The sequence below is a fragment of the Aythya ferina genome (assembly GCF_964211825.1).
Source record: "Aythya ferina genome assembly, chromosome: W".
Classification (NCBI taxonomy): Eukaryota; Metazoa; Chordata; class Aves; order Anseriformes; family Anatidae; genus Aythya; species Aythya ferina.
The window spans coordinates 18,688,076-18,705,040 of NC_140313.1; the positions used below are offsets into that span (position 1 = coordinate 18,688,076).

Sequence of the window (16,965 nt, forward strand, 5' to 3'; positions counted from 1 at the left end):
GAATTGAAAGTTGAGTATGTCTGGCGAGTTTCTCTTGAAGGAGGAGATCGAATTATGTTGGGTGAGGAAGAGGCAGGAGGCTTTTGGGGACCTGGAGTATTTTTAACTACCACACCAGGAGACCATATAATTACTTTATAACTGCATGGGCGGCATACTGGGCAGGTGGTATAGATCCCCAGGAAAGAGGGGAACCCCTGGAAATTAGAGCCACAAGCTATTCTGACCTGGCTGTAGCAGTACAGAAAGCAGCCCGCATTCAGGCAATATATGAAAGAGATGAATTCAGGAAATCCCCGATGTTAGCTCCTATTAACCTGGTTCAATTAACCCCTCTCATCCGTGGACTCCCTGATTGTCTTAAGATTTTTGTAGAAAATACCCAGGATTGCATACTAGCTGCTTGTAGGGATGATGATCGTGGTCATAGGCAGAATCCAAACTCCCCCATTCCCACCTGGAGTGAAATTGTACAAGACATAGATAAGTACGGACGCCGAATGGGCTAGATTAGTTCATCCAGTATTAAGTTCCAAGACTACTCTTGGCCAGTCCATCAAATCCACGCTCAAAATCCCAGATACCCCAAATTCGAAAAGACGTTCAAACCTAATAGGGAAAGAGGTGAGTTGTGGTGTAAGGCCCTAGCTTTGGGTGCACCCCGACCATTCTTGCGTGGTGCCTCTATGGAGGACCTCCGTACATTGGTCAGATCTCTGAGCAAGAAAAATATTCCAGCTGGGGAGAACTGCCTAACAGAAAAAATAAAAAAACAGTCCATAATGAAAGTACACCTTCTGCACCAAGCCTAACTGACAAAGCAGAATCTCAGCAAAAAAACTCCTATCCCCGGGGAGGGCAGTGAGCCACCCTGCTCGGCGGGTATTAGCAATTCAATGGCTCTCTAATGAACACTCTGACCCTATCATTGCCATTCCCGTTGGACCCTGAAAGATATTGGTAAACTTTCTTATTGACACCGGGACCCAAATGTCAGTAATTACATGAGACAGCACAAACCCTGAGCATAACACCTGGTTGATGCAGGGTTAAATTCATGGGAATCAATGATGTGGAAAAACAATGCCCCACTGCAAAAATTTCACTCTGGCTGCCAGGGGAACAAAAATTAACCAGGGTAGAAGTATTAGTCAGTGCTGAATATACTAATATTTTAGGATTTGACATACTGCATGGTCGTATGTGGAAACTCCCTGATGGAACTGTGTGGAGTTTCGCGACACATCAAAGGGATTCAGGCACAGTGAGATGGAGTCTGTTACAAACATCCATACCCTTACATCCCTCTAAAGTTACTAATGTTCGGCAATATCCATTGCCAGCAGCAGCACTTATGGGGATTGACGGGGTGGTAATGGAATTGGAAGAAAGAGGCATTGTTAAAAGGACCCATTCACCTTACAATTCACCAGTGTGGCTGGTAAAGAAACCAACCAGGCAATGGCATTTTACAGTGAATTACAGACAGTTGAATGCTAACACTACACCTTTGACTGCCGCAGTTCCAAACATGGCAGAGATAGTGAAAGCCCTCTGTGTATCTAACAGTAGTAATAGTGCTAACTACTCCCAAATATTTCTATGCATGGGAAATCTAAGATTGCTATTTCACCCTCTTTCTATCCCTGCCAGTTGAATACAACCGAGCATATTTTCTTTTCTTTTGTGTTCACAGGAACCCTGAGCGAACTGTATATGGACAGCTGGAAGATGACGAATCAACAGTTTGGATTAATAATGCTATGCTTTACCCTGACCTTGATGCAATTACAAACCTTAAAGGAAACTTAGCTACTGTGGTTGTGCATGGAGCTGAGGTATTTCACTGTGGCATCTAACCATGCATTGTCACACTATAGCACAATCATCGGAACACCTCAGAACAAAAAGGATCTAAATATCTCTACTTTAGTTTTACATGGGGGTAAAATATTTTCAAAAGATGAATGGAGTTGGAACGATTCCCTAAGAATGGCTGAACTTCAAGCCATGTCTGGCCAGACAATACAAATCAGTTGCCAAATAACTAATGGATCCACTTAAAATAGGCTGATGGAGATTAAGACAGTTTATGCTGATTCTACCAGACAACAAAATTATAGTACTGATTGTACCAAAATAACTGAACCAAATTTTGATTGCTGATACAATTTTACTTTCACCAAACCTATAATTGTGTACTGTCTTTGGGGTTACAGAGGCACAGAATTAAGAAGCCTTTGCCCCCGCAGACATTTGAAAATGTACCAACTCAGCTTCCCATTGGTCTAACTCCTTCCATCTTCAGCCCTGGTCCTTACATAATTAAAAATGTGGGACAACAACAAGTTCTCTTTAACCCTGGCTGGTCTCTAAAACGGGTAGAGCTAGCGCTGCACATTAATATCTACAATCTCGTTGCATGCCACGGGATGCAACTGGGTTATTGGGAACAAACTGAGGAAAATGATCATCAATTAATTGTAAATGCCCTTGGAAAAACCCAAGGCAATACCTCCCTTGCCTTGAGCTACATCCAAGTGCAGTTATGGATACAATCTGTAGCAGCAGCTATCATTAGAGAGGGAGAAGGAGGAACTTTGCCCATTGAAATTCGAAAACTGATTTGGGACAATGCTTCATAATTTGAAAAAGAATTTCAAGCATGGTGGCAATTAGTCAACTTTACCTATTATGCAGAAAATGATAAAATCTTTGCCTTTATACTTACCATAAGTAATGTCACCATATACAATATATATCCAATAATTGCATTAGGACTCAATCATAATAGAACTATACTTTATCCTAAAGAGCATAAAATATGGGCCCATCAAAAGGGAGGAAAGTAGCAAAAAATTGATGTGAATGCATGTATTGTGTGTGAACAAAAAGGCTTCATCTGTGAGAGTAACACGCTGGAAGCCCAAGACATTTGTCTTGACACTGAACCTATTTGCCACTGAAACTATTTGCCACTTTGAGATACATTCTAATGAAACCCTTGAAACTGTACTTGTATATATTGGGAAACACTGTTTGCATGAGAACCCATTGTGATTCTATAGTCATAGATAATACTATTGTAAATACAAGTGATCACTCTAATATTTAAGTTTGTAATTTTACCAAAATTCTAGGACGTGATTTTAGTTACGCAGCTCCTGTAACCTTTTGTCAACTTATTGCATCCCATTATATTTTGTTTCATGATCTGCTGCCTACTTCTATTGGAATGAACCTCACCTTGGTGAAGAAATTGCTGGTATGTGAGGACTTGAAGTGGCTGATGACACAAGTTCGAGAAAATGGACAAAAGACTCTGATTACAGTCCATCAAGATGCACAAGAAATACATTGAGTGATGGAAAGAGTAAAGAGAGATGAAAGACACCGTTGGTGGGACACTCTGTTTGGATGGTCACCAGCTGCCACAGGAATCTTCAGCAAGATGCTTCACCCTGTTGTTGTTCTGTTAATACTCACTGTATTATGCTTTATACTGACAATTAGTTTGTAAGTTAAACTTGGGTTTATGGTGAAACGTTTAGCATCCCTAAACACACTCGATAAACCTCGTCCCGAGATTGTATGTGAAATCCCCGACATATTCCAACTGTCGTGAAGCTTGAGTGACTATAGTCATGGGGTGGATTATGTGGTGCAATTGCCTAAAGTAACTAGGGAAATAAAACTAACATTCACAATTTAAAGAAAATGTACAGCATTGAAGAGGCTTTCAGGGTAAGGTTTAGCTGCATTAACAGAGCGTTCCCTGGGCTCCCAACCTTAGATGCTATCGTGCTGGGGAAACTTGGTGTGCTAGCTCTAAGGAACAGTACGGAGCGTAGAGTGGAGTGGAGACACCACGGCTAGGCTCTGTGACCAGGTGGGGACTCGATTGTTCTTGGGCACACTGAGACCGATAAGCTGCACTTTTTGCCACCCTGACCCAATGACCTGTCATGTTTTGACAAATGCTGTACCCTAGTGTACTTTTTGCTCATTATAATATCATTATAATACCAAAACACACCTCCATCCCAAAAGCTACCCGCCTCCAAAGTGCGACCACCCCTCACTGAGCATGCGCCCTGAATTTCTCGGAGCCTATTACTTTAAACGGAGACAGGAGAACTTTTCACCAATCATAACTAAGATATGCTTGACTAGAGTCACTCAAGCTCCACCTAAAAGATAGAAAATAATATAAATTGGCCTAAGAGAGAGGGGATGTCAGGGAAGATACCATCGTTAGGAGCATCCCGAGGGAATACACCATCCCGAGGACCTCCTGACCCCTGGGACCAGTCGATGGGCTGAGCCTCTCTTCCCCCCCATTGGGACGCCTTTGGGTGAGATTTGAACACTTGGTTATACTGTGTGTCTCTGCGGAAACTTAGGAATCTCTATAGAGTCTTTGTGCCTTTTAATGCGTTAATTTCCAGGCTGTGCACCTCTGTCACCTGTGTATGTCATGCATGCTAACTTGCTTTTGCAGAAAGTAACTATTGCCGGCAATCCAAAGAACCTGTGTACCTGTTGCAGTAATAAATTGCACTTGATTGCATTGTTCCTAGCCATGATAGTTCTCATTAAACGCGACTAAAGTAAGGGTGGTTATACGTTATTGGTGAATCTGTGCCCGTGGTAATTCAGTGCTCTGAATTCCACCAGACCCATTACGGTTAATGCGTTATTGGTGAATCCGACCGGACCCCTAATGGTTAATGCGTTATTGGTGAATCTGTGATTGCGATAGTTCAGTATCCTGAATCTGACCGGACCTATAACAGTTAATAAGCTACACCCCTCAACGCGACAGGGGTTCACCTGTCTCTAAGGGGGAAAAGGATCTTTGCTCAGGAGTTAACAGGACTCATTGATAGGGCTTTAAGCTAGATTTGAAAGGGGAAAGGGATAAAACCAGGCTTGACAGAGACAAGCCTGGGGGTGGTATGACAGTGGTTACGGGATGGTGTGTTAGCAAGGTCCATCAGTCTGCCACCCCTATTGAGGTAGGGGATGGAGATCCATGCAGCAGCAAAGGCACAAGGGACATTGACGGGTTAGAAATCACAAAAGTGCCTGGGAACGGTCATGCAGGAATTAGGGCTTCTCTCCCCAAAAAGGTGACAGGATCTCTAGCCTAGCTGAAGTGCATCTACACATATGCATGGAGTATGGGCAACAAACAGGAGGAACTGGAAGCCATTGTGCAGCAGGAGGGCTATGACATAGTTGCCATCACTGAAACATGGTGGGATGGCAGGCATGACTGGAGCACTTCAAAGGATGGCTACAAACTCTTCAGAAGGGATAGGCTAGGAAGGAGAGGCGGTGGGGTAGCCCTGTATGCTATGGAGGGTTTGGATTGTCTTGAGATTAATAATGGCGATGACAGGGTTAAATGCTTATGGGTAAGAATCAGGGGGAAGTCCAATGAGGCAGATGTCCTGGAGGGCATCTGTTATAGACTGCCTAACAGGGCCGAAAAGGCAGACAAAATATTCTACAAGCAGCTGGGAGAAGTCTCTCAATCGCTAGCCCTTGCTCTCATGGGGTACTTCAACTTACCAGAGGTCTACTGGAAATCCAACACAGCAGAGAGGAAACAGTCTAGGAGGTTTCCAGAGTGCGTGGAAGATAACTTCCTGACACAGCTGGTGAGCGAGCCATCTAGGGATGGTGCCCCACTGGACCTTTTGCTCATAAATGCAGAAGGACTTGTGGGTGATAAGAAGGTTGGAGGCCATCTCGGGGACAGTGATCACAAACTAATAGATTTTTCAATTCTTGGAAAAGTGGGGGCGGGGGGGAGGGGGGGGAGGGTAGCAGAACTGCCACCCTGGACTTCCGGAGGGCAGACTTTGGCCTGTTAAGGAGACTGGTTGGTGGAGTCCCTTGGGAGGCAGTCCTGAAAGTCCTGAAGGGCAAAGGAGTCCAGGAAGGCTGGACACTCTACAAGAAAGAAATCCTAAAGGCACCTGAGCAGGCCATCCCCATATGCCGAAAGATGAGTCAGTACAGAGGAAGACTGACCTGGCTGAACAGAGAGCTGTGGCTATTGCTCAGGAAGAACAAGAGGGTTTATGATCTTTGGAAGAAGGGGCGGGCCACTCAGGAGGACTACAAAGATGTCGAGAGGCTGTGCAGGGAGAAAATTAGAAGGGCCAAAGCCCAACTTGACCTCAATATGGCTATTGCTGTTAAAGACAATAACAATGTTTTTTATGAATACATAAACAAGAAAAGGAGGTCTAAGGAGAATCTCCATCCTTTATTGGATGTGGGGGGAAACAGTGACAAGAAATGAGGACAAGGTTGAGGTACTTAATGCCTTCTTTGTTTCAGTCTTTAGCAGCAAGAAAAGTTCTTCTCAGGGTAGATAGGGACAGGGAGCAGAATGAAGCCCTCATAATCCATGAGGAAATGTTTTGCGACCTGCTACTCCACTTAGATGTATACAAGTCTATGGGGCCAGATGGGATCCACCTGAGGATACTCAGGGATCTGGCAGAAGTGCTTGCCAAGCCGATTTCCATCATTTATCAGCAGTCCTGGCTATCAGGGGAGGTCCCAGTCGACTGACGGCTAGAAAATTTAACACCCATCTACAAAAAGGGCTGGAAGGAGGATCCGAGAAACTACAGGCCTGTCAGTCTGATCTCAGTGCTGGGGAAGCTCATGGAACAGATTATCTTGAGTGCCATCACACAGCACTTACAGGACAACCAGGTGATCAGGCCCAGCCAGGACAATCATGTGATCAGGCCCAGTCAGCATGGGTTTATCAAAGGCAGGTCCTGCTTGACAAACCTGATCTCCTTCTACGTCAAGGTGACACGCTCAGTGGACAAGGGAAAGGCTGTGGATGTGGTCTACCTAGACTTCAGTAAGGCTCTTGACACCATTTCCCACAGCATTCTACTGGAGAAACTGTCTGAGTGGCCGGGCCCAAAGATTCGTGGTGAATGGAGTTAAATCCAGCTGGAGGCCGGTGCCTAGTGGTGTCTCCCAGGGCTCAGTACTGGAGCCAGTTCTCTTCAATATCTTTATCTGAATGAGGGGACCGAGTGCACCCTCAGTAAGTTTGCAGATGACACCAAGTTGGGTGGTAGTGTTGATCTGCTTGGGGGTAGGAAGGCTCTACAGAGGGATATGGATAGGCTGGACCGATGCGCTGAGGCCAACTGTATGAAGTTCAACAAGGCTAAGTGCAGAGTCCTGCACTTTGGTCACAACAATCCCATGCAACGTTACAGGCTGAGGGAAGAGTGGCTGGAAAGATGGCCGGGCAGAAAGGGACCTGGGGGTATTAGTCGATAGCCAGCTGAATATGAGCTAGCAGTGTGCTCAGGTGGCCAAGAAGGCCAATAGCATCCTGGCTTGTATCAGGAATAGCATGTGGCTAGCAGGACTAGGGAAGTGATTGTCCCTCTTTACTCGGCTCTGGTGAGGCTGCACCTCAAATACTGTGTTTGGCTTTAGGCCCCTCACTACAAGAAGGACATCGAGGTGCTGGAGCATGCCCAAAGAAGGGCAATGAAGCTGGTGAAGGATCGAGAGAACAAGTCTTATGAGGAGCAGCTGAGGAAGCTGGGGTTGTTTAGCTTGGAGAAAAGAAGGCTCAGGGGACACCTTATTGTACTTTACACGAGGCCTCTCTCAATTATTTTTCAACGATCTTGGGAACCTGGAGAGGTCCCAGTAGACTGGAAACTGGCAAATATTGTGCCAATTTTCAAGAAGGGTAAGAAAGAAGACCCTAGCAATTACAGGCCTGTCAGTCTCATGTCAGTGCCTGGTAAAATTAAGGAGAAGATGATCATTGAAGTTATTGAAGCACACCTGGGGGACAATGCAGTCATTGGTCCCAGCCAACATGGGTTCACGAGGGGTGGGTCCTGTTTAACAAATTTGATTTCCTTTTATGATAAGATCAGCCGTCTAGTCGATCAAGGGAAACCAGATGATGTGATCTTTTTGTCCTGTCCCCACAAACCACTGAAAAGAGGTTGGCCAAGGGAGAGTAGAGAGGGAGGATCACCTCCCTTGACCTGCTGGCCACACTCCTTTTAATGCATGACAGGATCCCATTGGCCCTCTTGGCAACGAGGGCGCACTGCTGGATCGTGGTTAACCTGTCGTCCACCAGGACCCCTAGGTCCTTCGCCGCAGAGCTCCTCTCCAGCAGGTCATCACCCAGCCTGTACTGATATATCCGGTTGTTCCTTCCCAGGTGCAGGACTCTATACTGGATCTTATTAAACCTCATTTGGTTTCTTCCTGCCCATCTCTCCAGCAAGTACAGGTCTCGCTGAATGGCAGCACAGCCTTCTGGCTTTGTGTCATCGGCATACTTGCTGAGGGTGGACACTATTCCCTCATCAAGGTCGTCGTTTAAAATGTTGAACAAGACCAGACCCAGCACCGACCCCTGGGGAACACCGCTAGTCACAGGCCTCCAGCCAGACTCTGCTCCACCGATCACCACCCTCTGAGCTCGGCCAGTCAGCCAGTTCTCAACCCACCTTACTGTCCACTCCTCTATCCCACACTTTCTCAGCTTTGCTAGAAGGATGTCATGGCAGACAGTATCGAAAGCCTTGCTAAAGTCAAGGTAGATTACATCCACCACTCTCCCCTCATCTACCCAACTGGTGATGCCATCATAGAAGGCAACGAGGTTGGTTGAACATGATTTCCCCTTGGTGAATCCATTCTGACTACTCCTCATAACCTTCTTCTCTTCCAATTGCTTGGAAATGGCCTCCAGAACAAGCTATTCCAACACTTTTCCAGGGACAGAGGTGAGACTGACTGGCCTGTAGTTTCTCGGACCCTCCTTCTTGCCCTTCTTGAAGACCGGAGTGACATTGGCTATCCTCCAATCTTCAGGCTCATCTTCTGTTCTCCAGGACCTTTCAAAGATGATAGAGAGTGGTTTGGCGATCACCTCCGCTAATTCCCTCAGCACACGTGGATGCATCCCATCGGGACCCATGGATTTGTGTGCGTTGAGCCCACTCAGATGCTCCCGAACCATTCCCTCATCAACCAGGTGGGTAGATCTCCACTTCCCAGATATTTTCTCCTCCGTCCAGGGTCCAGGAGTCCTGGGGGGGGGGGGCCTCTTTGAAGCAAAGACCAAAGCAAAGAAGGCATTCAATATCTCCGCCTTCTCAGTGTCCCCCATTACCAGGACACCCCCCTTTTTCAGCAGGGAACCCACATTATCTCTAGACTTTCTTTTACTGTTTACATACTTTAAAAAACAAAAACAAAAACCCTCTTATTATCCTTTATCTCTTTTGCAAGCTTCACCTCCAGGTGGGCTTTAGCCTTCCTTGTCGTGTCCCTGCAGGCCCTGACAACACTCCTATACTCCTCCTAAAGGACAGGCCCCTTTTTCCACATTTCATAGACCTTCCTCTTCCTTTTGATCTTGTTGATGAGGTCCTTGCTCATCCACACAGGTCTCCAGCCACCCCTTCCCTTATTTCCTACTCTTTGGGATGCACTGATCTTGAGCTTGGAAGAAGTGCTGTTTAAATCGTGTAGAACAGTTTCAAATGATATGCACAAGGCCAGATAGATGACATCAGTTGCTCTTCCCCATCTACCAATGCTGTAATTTCATTGTAGAAGGCCACCAGATTTGTCAGGCACATTTTGCCTTTAGTGAAACCATGTTGTCTTTCACCAATCACCAGCTTTTTTTTCCATGTGCATAGTTTCCAGGAGGATCTGCTCCATGATCTTTCCAGGCAGAGAGGAGACCGACTGGCCTGTAGTTCCTTGCATCTTTTTTCCCTTTTAAAACTGTGAGGGGTGGGGTGTCCCTGTTCCAGGGGCACCTGATGTGGTGGATAGTGTCTTAGCAACTTCATGAGACAACTCCCTCAGGACTCTCAGATTCATCTCTTTAGGTCCTATGGACTTGTGCACCTTCAGGTTCCTTAGATGGTTCTGAACCTCATCCTCTCTTACACTGGGAGTTTCTTCATTCTCCCAGTTCCTGCCTTTACCTTCTGGGACTTGGATGGTGTAGCTAGAGCACTTGCCAGTGAAGAGTGAGGTGAAAAAGTCATTGAGTACCTTGGCCATCTCCATATCCTGCGTAACTAGGTGTGGTGTAATTGCCTGAGGTAACTAGGGAAATAAAACTAACATTCGCATTTTTAAGGAAAATGTATAGCATTGAAGAGGCTTTCAGGGTAGGGCATAGCTGCATTACCTGAGCGTTCCCTGGGCTCCCAACCTCAGATGCTATCGTGCTGGGGAAACTTGGTGCGCTAGCCCTAAGGAACAGCACGGAGCGTAGAGTGGAGTGGAGACACCACGGCTAGGCTCTGTGACCAGGTGGGGACTCGATTGCTCTTGTGCACACTGAGACCGATAAGCTGCACTTTTTGCCACCCTGAGCCAAGGACTTGTCATGTTTTGACAAATGCTGTACCCTAGTGTACTTTTTGCTCATTATAATATCATTATAATACCAAAACACACCTCCATCCCAAAAGCTACCCGCCTCCAAAGTGCGACCACCCCTCACTGAGTATGCGCCCTGAATTTCTTGGAGCCTATTACTTTAAATGGAGACGGGAGAACTTTTCACCAATCATAACTAAGATATGCTTGACTAGAGTCACTCAAGCTCCACCTAAAAGATAGAAAATAATATAAATTGGCCTAAGAGAGAGGGGATGTTAGGGAAGATACCACTGTCAGGGGAGATACCATCCCGAGGAAATACAACATCCTTAGGACCTCCTGACCCCTGGGATCTGTCGACGGGCTGAGCCTCTCTTCCCCCCCATTGGGACGCCTTTGGGTGAGATCTGAATACTTGCTTATAAATCTCTATAGAGTCTTTGATCCTTTTAATGCGTTTATTTCTAGGCTGTGCACCTGTAACACCTGTATTTCATGCATACTAGCTTGCTTTTGCAGACAGTCACTATCACCGGCAATCCAAAAGAACCTGATTATCTGTTGTTGTAATAAACCATACTTGATTGCATTGTGATAGCTCTCATTAAGTGCAACTAGGGTAAGGGTAGTTATCCGTGACTGTGATAATTCAGTGTTCTGAATCCAACCAGACCCCCAGACGGTTAACGCGTTATTGGTGAATGTCTGACCGGACCCCCAGACGGTTAATGAGTTATTGGTGAATGTCCGACTGGTTCAGTACCCTGAATCCAACCGGGCCCATAACGGTTAATCAGCTACACCCCTTAACGCGACACTAGGTCAACCATTTCCTTCTGGAGAGGGCCCACAATTTCCATGGTCTTCCTTTTATAAATGATGTACCTATAGAAGCCCTTCTTGTTGCCCTTGATGTCCCTGGTGAAATTCAGTTTTATTTGGGCATTACCTTTCCTAACTCTATCATTGGATATACTGACAGGCCTGTAGTTTCTAGGACCCTCAGTTCCAGGGAACTCCAGTCTCTGGAAGTCCCCCTAGGTCCTGAAGGCAGAGGTGGGTGTCATGGGTACAGGTGTGCCCAGATGGATGAGCTTTTCAAACAGGTGGCTCTGTTGCAAGAGGAGCTCACCAGACAACAAAGCATTCAGGAATCTGAGCAGGAGATTGACAAATGGTATTATACATTGACACGGTCCAAGCAACAGCCTGTTGCAGGAAGAACGGCCAAAAACACGACAGACACTAGTATGGTCAGATCATGCTCTCCCTTTATTACCCGAATAGCCTGACTTTTATAGCAAACTTAACAGGGGAGGATAGTGTCTCACACAAGATTATTGGTCAAAAGCACTCAGACAAACAACTGCAAGAAAACAACCCCACCTGCAAGAAAACAACTCCCTTGTGATTAGCAGTCACGTAGATCCCGTCCTTGAAGCCAGCTGCTGGCAACAATATTTTTTAAATTCCTCAATCGGGCGATGTGGGAACACTGTCATGGGAACTTCTCATAGTCGTCCTGGCAGCTTGATTTGCTCAGCTGCAGCAAGTCATGGCCTCCTTTCTGTTTCAAAAATCCCTCAACAACAGCCCTGCCTTAAGTCCAGGCAATGGGTAGGTAAACAAGCTTGCAGCCCTGAATGAGCACATTTGAAAGACTCACAGGACAAGAGAGAGTGTATCCTTGTCTCTGATCGGAGCTGGAGGATGAGCTCCCCCTTGCCACTGAAGTGCCTCTGTGCAACAGATATAAGTCCATGGTGGCAGTTCTCTGTGCAACAGATATATGTCCAGGGTGGCAGTTCTGCTACCCTCCCACCCCTCGCCCCCACTTTTCCAGTAATTGAAAAATCTATTAGTTCGTGATCACTGTGCCCAAGATGGCCTCCAACCTTCTTATCACCCATAAGTCCTTCTTCATGGTCCTCTCCAGGTTCCCAAGATCGTTGAAAAATAATTGAGAGACGTCCCGCGATGACATCAGCCAGCTCTTTAAGCACCTTGGGATGGATCCCATCCGGACCCATGGACTTGTAGGGATCCAGGTGGAGCAGTAAATCCCGCACACATTCAAGGTCGGTTGGGAGTTTGTCTTTCCCACCGTCATGGTTCTCCAGCTCAGGGCACCCTGGGTCCCGAAGCCCATCATCAGCACTGAAGACAGAGGTGAAGAAGGCATTAAATGTCTCTGCTTTTCCTATGTCACTGTCTGTGAGGAGACCTTCCCCATCAAGTAGCGGCCCTATATTTTCTTTGTTTCTCCTTTTTCTGTTAACATATCTAAAAAAAACTTTTTTATTGTCTCCCACAGACATGGCCAGCTTCAACTCTAGTTGAGCTTTGGCCCCACAAATTTTCTCCCTACAAATATGAACAGCATCCCTATATTCCTTCCTCGTCGCCTGACCCTCCTTCCAGCAGCCGTACTGTTTCTTTGGGTCTCACTCAAAGTGCTGCGGTCAATGGTTCAATGTCCAGGTGGAGATCAGTAATGTGTGGTGTTCCTCAGGGGTCAGTATTGAGACCAGTGCTATTTAACATCTTTGTTGGTGACATAGTGGGATCGAGTGCACCCTCAGCAAGTTTGCCGACAACAGCAAGCTGTGTGGTGCAGATGACATGCTGAAGGGAAGGGATGCCATCCAGAGGGACCCTGACAGGCTCAAGAGGTGGGCCCATGCAAACAACATGAGGTTCAACAAGGGCAAGTTCAAGGTCCTGTACCTGTGTCAGGGCAAACCCAAACATGAATATAGCCTGGGTGATGAGTGAATAGAGTAGTCCTGCGGAGAAGGACTTTGGAGTAATGGTGGATGAAAAACTCAACATGAGCTGACAATGTGCAAATAAAGCCCAGAAAATCAACTGTATCCTTGTCTGCATCAAAAGAAGCATGGCCACCAGGGAGGTGATTCTCCCCCTCTACTCTGCTCTCATGAGACCCCACCTGGAGTACTGTGTTCATTTCTGGGGCCCACAGCATAAGAAAGACATGGACCTATTAGAGTGGGTCCAGAGGAAAGCCATGAAGATGATCAGAGGTCTGGAGCACCTCTCCTATTAAGAAAGGCTGAGAAAGCTGGGGTTGTTTAGCCTAGAGAAGAGAAGGATCTAGGGAGACACAGTGGCCTTTGAGCACCTAAAGGGGGCCTACAGGAAAGATGGGGAGAGACTCTTTATCAAGGAATGTAGCAACACAACAAGGGGTAACAGCTTTAAATTAAAAGAGGGTAAGTTTAGGTTGAATATAAGAAAGAAAATCTTTACTGTGAGGGTGGTGAGGCACTGGAAAAGGTTGCCCAGAGAAGTTGTGGATGTCCTCTCCCTGGAAGTGTTCAAGGCCTGGTTGGATGGGGCTTTGGGCAACCTGATCTCATGGAAGGCGTCCCTGCCCATGGCAGGGGGGTTGGAACTAGATGATCTTTAAGGTCCCTTCCAACCCAAACCATTCTATTAGTCTACGATTCATTCATTTTTTCTGTTTAACATATGATAAATATTATTCAGTGTTGCCTGAAATAGTCTTCCCCGACTTGACAATAGAGAGTCCCTAGAAACTGGTCTCCAATCTATATAGCTTGCCTACCTCCTTCTATTTCGTGCAGGTGTGCTGCAGTGTTCCCCAGAGAAGTGATGTTGGTTGGACCGAGACAAAGGAGGCTGCCTATTTGATGTCATCTCCCACGGTCGTATTGGTGGTGATGCAGTTGGTGATGACACTGTATAGTCAAAGACTGAATGAGAAAGGCGTTGTCTCTTGGGACTCGACCTATCTTCACTCTGTGGCAATATAAAAAAAAAAAAAAGAAAAACCCTCAGCTGAGTGATTTGTTTCCCATACTGAAACTCCAATATTATTTTCTTCACCTAGCATTAGAGAAACACACTTAACAAACTAGATCAAAACACCATAAAATTAAAAAACTATAAATAGTTATAAAATCTACTGCCTTCATAATGTAAACACTTATTTGTCTGCATGAGCATTTTTACTAAAGCATATTTTAGCAGCATCAAGGTATTTTAAATACTAATGCTAAGATAACAACATAAGATATATCAGATAAAGGAGTAAACATTTACTTCAGAAGAAGGAGGTATGTCACATTTTGTTATAATATCCAGCACAGGCACCCTTCCCTCCCCTGACAGATATAGGATATAAACGCATAAGTGATGAAAAGACCTTTTTGGAGAAGATAAGCTGTCGTGGTTCCGCTCGAGTGGGCAGCCGAGCTCCACCACAGCCATTCTCTCACTCTCCCTCCTCAAAGAGGAATGGGGAGAAAATATGTGAAAAGGGCTCAAGGGTTGAGATAAGGACAAGAAAATCACGCAATAATTATTGTAACGGGCAAAACAGACTCAGCATAAGAAGATAGTAAGATTTATTGCTCATTACTAACAAGCTAGAGAAGTGAGAAACAAAGGAAAGAAACCAAAAGCACCTCCCCCCTCCATCCACCCTCTTCCACCTCCTCCCCCCAAGTGGCACAGGGGAACGGGGGAATGGGGGTTATGGTCAGTCTACAGCGCTTCTTCTCTGCCGCTCCTTCTCGGTCACTCTCGTCCCCTGTGCTGTGGGGTCCCACCCACGGGATGCAGTACTTGATGAACTGATCCAGTGTGGGCTTCCCACAGGCAGCAGCTCTTCAATAACTGCTCCAGATATGGGTCCGTACCATGGGGTCCATCCCTCAGGAGAAAACTGATCCAACCTGGGTCCCCTACGGGCAGCAGCTCCTGCCAGGTCACCTGCTCCTGTGTGGTCTCCTCTCCACGGGCTACAGGTCCGGCCCGGAACCTGCTCCGGCAGGGGTCTTCCACAGGCGGCAGCCTCCGTCGGTGCAGGGCCACCTGCTCCACCGTGGTCTCCTCCACGGGCTGCAGCGTGGAACCCTGCTCCACCGTGGTACTCCATGGGCTGCAGGGGGACATCCTGCTTCACCATGGTCCTCCGCAGGGGACTTCTGCTCCGGCGCCTGGAGCACCTCTCCCCCTCCTTCTACACTGACCTTGGTGCCGTTCCTCACTCCCTTCACTCTCCCAGCTGCTGTGTGGCGCAGCGTTTTTTTCCCTGTCTTAAATCTGCTCTCACAGAGGCGCAAAACAACATCGCTTATTGGCTCAGCTCTGGAAAACAATGGGGCCCTTCCCAAACATGGGGCAGCTTCTAGATCTTTCTCACAGAAACCACCCCTATGGCCCCCTGCTACCAAAACCTTGCCACATAAACCCACTACATAAGCGCAGACTTCAAATCTGTGCGATCTATATTTGCTAGTACATAGATGCCATCTAGAGCTCTAGTTCAGCATATGCACTCCATTCCTACGAGATGCATGCTAGCATAGTTCCTCCCCAGATGCAGGACCTTGCACTTCCCCTTGTTGAAAATCATGAGGTTCCTGTAAGCCCATTTCTCCAGCCTGTCAAGGTCCTTCTAGAGGGCAGCACTACTCTCTGGCATATCAGCCACTCATCCCATTTTTGTATCATCAGCAAACTTGTTGATGGTACACTCTGCCCCATTATCCAGATCATTAATGAAGATGTTAAACAGGACTGGACCCAGTATTGATTCCTGTTTATCATGATTTCCTTAAAATGAAGCTGGCGTGAATACAATTATCCAGTCTGGTCAACTCATACGGTCTGATATCATAGTTGACCCTGCTTTGAGTAAGAGGTTGGATTAGAAAACTCCTGAGATCCCTTCAGACCTGAATTATCCTATGAATCTATGAAACATATATTTGCTCATCCCCCACTCACTTTTGAATTCCTTCATAAACTGCAATTTAACTTGAAAGAACAAAGAAGTCAAAGACTTCTGGTGTAAAGTTTCATTAAACCACATAGACTAGTCTAGGTTGGAAAAGACCTTCAAGACCATCAAGTCCAAAGTCCATCAAGTCCACATGACCACGAAATGGGCAATTCCTCAGGAAGGGCTCCCACTTCCATAAGATCAGCCTCCTTAAACACCAGAAAAAAACATCTATGTGAAGACATTTCAAGTGCCCCAGCCATGAGAAAGAGCTTAAATCAGAATATGCATCTTAGAATCATAGAATATCCTAAGTTGGAAGGGATCCACAAGGATCATCAAGTCCAACTCCTGGGTCCCCGAAGGACCACTCAAAAAATTAGACTATGTGTTTGAGAGTGTTATCCAAACACTTCTTGAACTCCAGCAGGCTTGGTGCCGTGATTACTTCCCTGGGGAGCCTCTTCCATTGCCCAAACACCCTCTCGGTGAAGAACCTTTTCCTGATATCCAGCCTGAACCTCCCCTGATGCAGCTTTATGCCATTCCCTCGGGTCCTATTGCTGGTCACCAGAGACTGTATTTCCTGTGACGGTCCCCTGGTCCAGGCTTAGCAACTTAATGAGACAGTGCCTTCAGGACTCTCAGATTCACCTCATCACATCCTATGGAAATTAGCTTTCCTAACTTGATCCCTGGCTGCTCAGACAATGTCTCTGTATTCTTCCCATGTTACCCACATTTGCTTCCACCCT

The 16,965-nt window shown here is 46.4% G+C and overlaps 1 protein-coding gene across 1 annotated transcript in view; it reads right to left on the bottom strand.

The window, feature by feature from the left end:
* LOC311426300 (E3 ubiquitin-protein ligase RNF38-like) overlaps nucleotides 1–16,965 on the bottom strand; it is a 171,474-nt gene that overhangs the window by 79,428 nt on the left and 75,081 nt on the right. Inside the window, exon 4 of the mRNA XM_084502652.1 lies at nucleotides 14,027–14,220. Within this exon, the coding sequence (XP_084358778.1) occupies nucleotides 14,027–14,220 (194 nt within the window). The remainder of the gene's footprint in view (nucleotides 1–14,026; nucleotides 14,221–16,965) is intronic.